At 39.1% G+C, this 8097-nt stretch overlaps 1 protein-coding gene and 1 pseudogene across 2 annotated transcripts in view; both read right to left on the reverse strand.

Moving 5' to 3' along the window:
• Positions 1-7604, reverse strand: part of LOC139965423 (aquaporin-1-like) — a 51102-nt gene extending 43498 nt beyond the window's left edge. The window contains exons 1-2 of one of the 2 annotated variants that reach the window (XM_071967754.1): positions 7337-7604; positions 1938-2201 (exon numbers count right to left, since the gene is read on the reverse strand). In XM_071967754.1, the coding sequence (XP_071823855.1) occupies positions 1938-2190 (253 nt within the window). In that variant the 5' untranslated portion in view covers positions 2191-2201; positions 7337-7604. Of the gene's footprint in view, positions 1-1937; positions 2206-7336 lie in introns of both variants that reach the window. The other variant, XM_071967753.1, reaches the window with a different exon arrangement.
• LOC139965875 (U2 spliceosomal RNA) lies at positions 2381-2457 on the reverse strand (annotated as a pseudogene).
• Positions 7605-8097: the final 493 nt, after the last annotated feature.

Here is an 8097-nt window from a genome sequence, read left to right on the forward strand (position 1 = left end):
GGCACCAAACGGCAATACGTGGCACTAAATGGCACTAATTGACAAAAATGGCACTAAATGGCACTAACTGCTTTCATTCAAAAGTGACTGAATGCTGTCAATCAAAAATGAACTAACCCTTCCCTCACCCAACCTTATAACCAAGAATACCTCACCTCTACCCCAACCCCACTGAACCCCTACGCATTAACCTCAACTAACACCCCCCCCCCCCCCGCCTCCTATTGAGCAATACAAGTTCTCTCTTTCAGCCTTTTTTTTAGGAAATGTGACGAACGGCACCTATGTCTTTATAGGGGCAAGCCCCATTCAGGTCCCTTGACATACCAGGTACCCAGCTTAGCAACTGTTCAACTTCAATGGCATAAACTACTTTTAAATTCTTAGACATGGCCGCTGGCGTTAGAAGCGTAGAATGTCTATTTTAATGGTCAGCATTATCTTGGTCCTAACTTTCAGCGTACCAATGTACTATATCAACGTTTTCAAAAGTATATGCCGTATCAATCTATATAGGGTTCTATCTCTCCGTGGTTCTATTACTTTTTAGGTTTAATTTCAAAGACATCGAGGAATACTGGAGCAGGGAGGACTGGAGCATTAATTGCTACCCGCTCAGTGATATACAAACAGAGACACCAGCGCTTTAAGGGCGGCATTGAAAACACCATTCGCGGACAAGAGGAAGTCGACGACCTCTATACACCTAAACATGGCGATGCCTTGGACACCTCGGACCCATCGGTGCACCGGTTCCGAGCTGGTAAGGCACTAGGCCATTCAGCCTCTCAAAATTCACGTGGTAGCCAACTAAAAACAATCTTATTAAAGTAAGCATAAATTGGAGAATGCAATGAAAAGTTTGTTGAAGTTTGATCACGGGTGAAAAGCTGTTGGGGAGAAACCTTGGGGGAGGGGGTAAACAGATCAACGGTGAAGTCACGCCTCAAACCGGGTGTAATCGTGTTAGTAAATCATTTTTTTTATAAAGTGTAATAACACTATCAAAATATGATCTCGTAGCTTCTATAAACAGCAGAGCTACGAATAATAAAATCAATCACCGTCATTTATGTTTTAACATATACTGTCACACATCGTAAAGGTGTTAGTTCAGGCCATATAAGACTCTTATTATTATTAGATTTTTATATTGTATTGTAAAAGTCGTATGAGAAGGCATTGGCCTTCAAACATGATTCTTAAATATTGTAACTATATATGTTTTTTGAATAAATTCTATGTGAAAATTTAATGTCTATATACAAACCTATAATGGTTTGTCTACTAGACTTCATAGTCCAGTCATTTTCATCGATGATTATCTCATGTTACAACAACAAAATTGATAACGTTATAGAACCGTAACCTGTTGAACCGAGTTACGTTGCGATTAAAACATCGGTAACATATACTAAAGTTACTTTTCTTGTGCCTTTTCGTTTAAAGAAAGACATAGTTTTAGGGGGTGTTACGCTGCGATTTGCCTTTATCTGTGATATGGGTTAACATTTATTGTAATCGCGTTATACATATTAATGTACACAAACTGCTATATTAATATATATGGACGGTGATCTATCGTTATGTTTTGGTTAGGCCATTTATAAGGCACAAAGGAATGAGATATAATTCATAGACAGGTTTATGTCTAAATGGCCTGTGTGATTTATTCTTATTTCATTTGGTTATATGCATACGTCACTATATACATATTGGATACCATGCATGTATATTGTCTAACGCGTCGTTTTTATTGAGCAATCTTTCACCTGGTGGTTTATTATGCCCCTTCCCCACTCTCAATTTCCTCCCGACTTACACCATATACTCAAAATGTAACATCTCTATCGAGGCCTCCCACCTTCACCCCAACCCCGCACCCTTCTTTTCAATAGCAGGGCGAAGTGATTGAATAACTAAAGAAGTAAACTTACAGAAGAATGCGAGCGTCACGGCTGGATTAAGATGACCGCCGCTGATATGAGCTGTCACGTGGACGAATGTTGCAATGGCAATACCGAATGCAAAAGCGATACGAAGGTTTCCACCGTCAGCACTTGGAAAGGCAGATGTCGCTCCCAATCCCATGAATAGAAAGAGCGTCATTCCGACGAACTCGGCGAGCACGGCACGCCAGAAGAGCAGGGATCGGAACTCTTCCCCCATCTGTTGCAAGTAAGAACCCATCTTAAGAGGAACTAGCTGAGAGAGATAAACAAAGAGCAGAACATTGGTACCATACAGTAATATATATATAAACTTTTTTTAAGGAAAAGTCGCCCAGGAAAGAACCTGGGCACGAAAACCAAACTACCGAACGACTGATCCGCTTCTAACCCCAGTCCCCTTGCATCGGGACTGTGACTGTGTGATCATCGTCAGGTGTGCATCACCATCCCCATCGAAAGGGAACAGATACTACACATGATCTTAGCCAAAAGGCCGAGAAGCTACGGAGCAATGGGAGTTCTGTGTGGATGGTGTGGAACCATTGTGGTAGTTTAATCCCCTTGGAATTATATAGGCCGGGGTTAAATCTCCTGGCATTAAGTTGACGTAACCAGTTGTAATTATTGGCAGATTATGGCTTTTGGGGCTGCTCCTATGGATCGGCATGTGGTATCAGGCTTATCCTGGGATTTTGATGGCACACATGTGATATTTTCTAGGGATACTCATGCATGTGATAACATTTATCTCTGTAAAGGAGTACAATTGTTTGGGGATAGTAGGAATGCACTGTAGTATTTGTGTATTATGTCTTAAGCTAAGTTGTAAGATAAAGTTCATCATTTGTGTGGTATTTTCACGTATTGTTAAGGGATTTATATAAAATGCATTACCAGGGAGGGACAGACCAGTCTACTCTGGTTGCTGTTGGACGAAACACTCTTGATGGTAGGCTTCATGGCCACGTAGCCTCAAGTTTTTACCACATATCCAGTACAAGACACTTAACCTTACTGTAAGAAGTTTCCTTTCAATATATCGCTGTTAAAAATACCATCACCCCTCTGGATTTATTTTGTGTACATCTTCATTCTCTGGCCAATTACAACACAACATCTTAGGACAAGAACCCTGAATCAGCTTGCCGGCGCTACTCACATAGGAAAGTGTTACAATATATATATATATATATATATATATATATATATATATATATATATATATAATTATATATATATATATATATATATATATATATATATATATATAGATCATGTGTAGTATCTGTTCCCTTCGGGAATGGTGATGCACACCTGACGATGATCACACAGTCACAGTCCCGATGCAAGGGGACTGGGGTTAGAAGCGGATCAGTCGTTTGGTAGTTTGGTTTTCGTGCCCAGGTTCTTTCCTGGGTGACTTTTTCTTAAAAAGTATATATATAAATATATATATATATATATATAATAAAAATATATATATATAATAAAAATATATATATATAATACTAACTATAATATTTGACCCATATCTCCTTCCATGGGGAGAGTTTATCGTCGGGTCGAGAGCCGATGATGACATTTCGAATCAAAACATAAAGTGAAACAAATAAAACTAAAAGAGATAACACAGTACGCACATCACGAGGAAAGCATGGAAGGAAATGATACAACAAGGGCAGTAAATATTTTAATTGTAGACAGGCTTGTAACGGAAAACAAAGCATTGAACGCCCAACGGTTCTGCTCATATATTCTGCTCAAACCGATTTCCAGTAAAGTTAAGTTTTTTCGAAACTCGCATTTTTTTCTATAACTGCATATTGATTAATGTAAGTTCAACTACTGAGCATTATCCTGCTTGTATCATTAATGAAGTCAATTATTCCAGAATTCCCAGAAATGTATAGACTTGTTTTCGTAATGACAGCAGTTCTCATGGAACGTGTGAACAGTTGGCGAAATTCTTTTAAAAAAAATATTTAAAAAGCCTAATTCACGCACCCATCCTAGATACCGATATATAATGAAAAGGATTCCATTGTTTGGAATAGGATGGCGCCAACGACAGTAGCAAAATCAGTGACGCAAATAACAATAATTAACAAGTTGGGGCAGCTTCTTTTTTTTTCCCCCTTTTTTTTTCTTTTTTTTTTCCCTTTTTCTTTTTCTTTTTTTTTTTTCTTTTTTTTTCCTTTTTTTGTCCACTAATGCAGTTAACGTGCTGATTAACTGGGTAGGCAACATTGGATTTTCGGATTTTCAACATCGTTCAACAAATCACGGAATAAGCTACTTTTTATGAAAAACAAAAACTGTAGGGTGAATTCAATTCAAACTACTTATTTTCATTTAATTCAGGAGACTACCATAACCAAAATCAATTGAACTATTTTGATACGAATTTTTGAAAACTTGTGACCAAAATAAGTTATTCTGGTTCGGCAATATAATTTACTGGGTGGGAAATGGGCAAGCTAAAAAAAATCATTGAAGATGTACATATATCCCTTATCTAATTTACATACACCGCGAGGCACAAGGCTTATTCTCATAAAAAAAAGTTTAAGTGTTGTTAATTAATTACACCATTGTTTGTTGCGACTTAACGGTGTTCGTTCATCCGATCATGTCAATGGTAACAACTGGTGTGAATGACACGCGCACTTTGTTCAGGTAGCGTAAGTAATATGTTCTATAGCGCCACCAGTTATACCGAAGCATACACCTGGATTGTCTGGTATAGTAGAATAAATGGAAAGTTGAATACAATAGGAACGTTTCTTTATCTGAGAGAACGAAGAAAGCTCTAGTAAGACCAGACCAATACCCCTCCCCCATTCTTACCCCTCGTCGTCAGCTCCACCCCAGCCCCCCTCCTCCCCACCCCCTTCATCGTAGCCCATATAGCCCTAGGCAACAGACTATCGGATATGTTACTACCCAATGAGCACCCGTACAACCACCTTAGATCTATTTTTCTTTTCTTTCCAGTGAACTTTAGTAGTCATGATGAATATGTTAGATCGTCTTGACCTAATTCAAGCTTCTACGGTTACACATTGGACAAAAGCATGCTTATATTTGTTGTGTCTACTACGTGTTACCAAATACCAACCCCGTCGATCGTCCAGGATGTTATATAGGCCAATATATATCAATATATATGAGGACAACGTTCTTTTCTATGTGTTCAACCATGACGATGGAGTTGGAATGATGATCAAGGATTCTTACAAAGTTGTTTTAAAACAAATGCCATCCTCAGACAAAAACATACTTTTTTAAGAAAAGTCACCCAGGAAAGAACCTGGGCACGAAAAAAACCAAACAACCGAACGACTGATCCGCTCTCAAGCCCAGCACCCCCCCCCCCCCCCTTGCATCGAGACTGTGACTGTGTGATCATCGTCATGTGTGTATCACGATTCCCCTCGAAAGGGGTAAAGAAACTACACATGATCTTAGCCAATAGGCCGAGAAGCGACATACCAGTACAAAGATAAAAAATATACCGGTATGTTAGTATGCAAGTAATGTACTTATGATATGATAACGCTTATAGCTTCATGAACAATGTATGCCACCATAGTCAAAAAAAACTGTCATAGTTAACAGTAAAGAATGTACGTTGCATAAAGTATGTGGTGGCAACACGCCGCGGCCGGTCAATCCGCGTACCGTGGGCCATGCACGATTCAAAGGGAGGTCAAATATGGCCATTGGAAGCTAAGAATGTACTGTTTGTAGATACTGAGGGGACCGAAAGAAACGACGCCCCCCCCCCAAACCCACCCCACCCCCTGAACAAAGACGTCATCACGCAGTCTGTCCTTGTAAATAGCTCGATCTTCCACCTGTCAGTTTGACGTCACCTGAATTTCATAATAGTAATTCCGTGTCATATTTAGCAATGGCGTGCACAAGGGTGGGCCTAACCCCACCCCCACCCCACTGACCCCTCCATCGTCAGATTGTTAGCACAACCTTACATTTAGGCTTACTCATAGACCAACATTAATAGTCTAAATAGGATTCAGAATGCAACAATTGATGTCTAAACTTTGATATTTTGCCATACTTAGCAATGGCGTGCGCAAGGGTGGGCCTAACCCCCACCCCCACTGACCCCTCCATCGTCAGATTGTTAGCACAACCTTACATTTAGGCTTACTTATAGACCCACATTAATAGTCTAAATAGGATTCAGAATGCACCAATTGACGTTTAAACATTGATATTTTTCTGGAGGAGGATCCCAGACCATCCTACATGGGAGTCAACGACCTCACAGCAACACCCCTCTGTTGTAAAAGTTTGATCCCTCTAAAGCTCGTCCATAAATTACCTACCAAGATCAGGGGGGATTGTAATTTGGAATTCCCATCACCCCCCCCCCTCCCTTTGAAATCATGTGTATGCCACTGAAAGTATGTATCCCTATATAAATAAATATATTTTTATAAAGCTGATTGTGTGATAAATGCAGTTTACGACTTCTAATTCATTTTAACGCGCACCCTCAGTCAATTATATGGATCTAAAACAATGGTATTTCTCCATACCTTTCAACTTATTTCCAGATACTAATATTAAAGAACCGTACACAATATACGACATCTCATAGGGAATACATTCTTTAATGGTGGAATTCATGTGATTGATAAACTTTTAACATGAGTAACTATCATCTGACTTTTCCTCCCTAACCCCCCCCCCCCACCCGCCTCCCATAACTTACCAATTCCGACTAACCCGTGGTACCCCGTAGTCACTTAATTAGCCTTTACATGTCTCTGTAGCATAACTAGGTGAACTTGTCCGACTTTTGACCGTCTGTCCAGGGAGCTACTACTTCGAACATCCTACCCATTTTCATTTCCTCTCTCTCACCCTCCCCCCCCCCCACCTCCCCCTCTCGTCCTCCCATAAGTTACAAACCACCTCCGTATTACAGCCACCCTGTAACGGAGCTCGTTCTCACAGCCCTGACAAGAGCCTCTAATCGCATAAACAGTAAGCCCCTAAGCAGTGAGCTGATATTTTTACCAGAGCGCTGGCAGTGGGCTTTCTGCTTGGACCAAGTATTAAATCTCCCTAACTGTGCATATTTAATAGTTTAACGTTCTTCACAAATGTAAAAAAAAAAGAAGAAGAAAAAGAAACAAGTTTATAATTGCACCCCGTCGAGAATCCATATGGTACGTGGTACTTAATATTAATCACTTGTATACAGGCATGTACCTTGCTACCTATTTCAGGATAATTACATTTTAATATATTATTAATCGTATCATACCGATAAGTTCGTAAAGAATAACTACTACACACAACGGTAAACAAACTTAGACAACATGGTAGTATAATTGTAAATTACCACCTACCTGATGTCAAATCGATGTAATTGTCGACTAAGAATTATAAATATTATCCAGCTTATATAGAGATTTGCGCTTGAGCACCACAACCATTCGATCTACACACACACACGCCCCGTATCAAGCCAACCAGTGCGATGATCGTTCAGCTCACGTATAGTACCAACCCTGGAATAAAAACCTCGTATATAGAGATAATGAAATGGAGATCCATTGGACGGATAGCGAAGCTAATATTGTTATGAAGAACTCTAGTACTTCCCTGGGCATTCTTCTTTAACTTAGCTTTATATATATACGTGGCTACATATATTGAGTCGTAGAATTCAGCGGGTAAGATGAGTTATGTGTTAATAATCATATCACAATATAAAGGGAGTTATTTGCGGGAACAAGTAACGGAGGGTTCTGATTTGGGAGTTGTGTAATGTGAGGTATATAGTGCCTATACTCAGGGCTGTACCAATCGAAGTAAGTCTTAATAACATGTGTAGCCTCTACAGAGGAAGCAAAGTTAAGCCGAGGTTGAGGAATATATAGGTCATTTGCCAGGTATAGTGTATGGCAGAAACCAAAAAAAAAACGTTCACTTGTTGTGCCCTGTTTGCTTGAGTTTGGTTAAGCAGCGTCTTAAAATATAATCTTGACTGATTTTGTTTTATAAATAAATTAAAGCGGTATATATATATATATATATATATATATATATATATATATATATATATATATATATATATATATATATATATATATATATATATATATAT

The sequence above is a fragment of the Apostichopus japonicus genome, chromosome 3, assembly GCF_037975245.1.
Source record: "Apostichopus japonicus isolate 1M-3 chromosome 3, ASM3797524v1, whole genome shotgun sequence".
NCBI lineage: Eukaryota > Metazoa > Echinodermata > Holothuroidea > Aspidochirotida > Stichopodidae > Apostichopus > Apostichopus japonicus.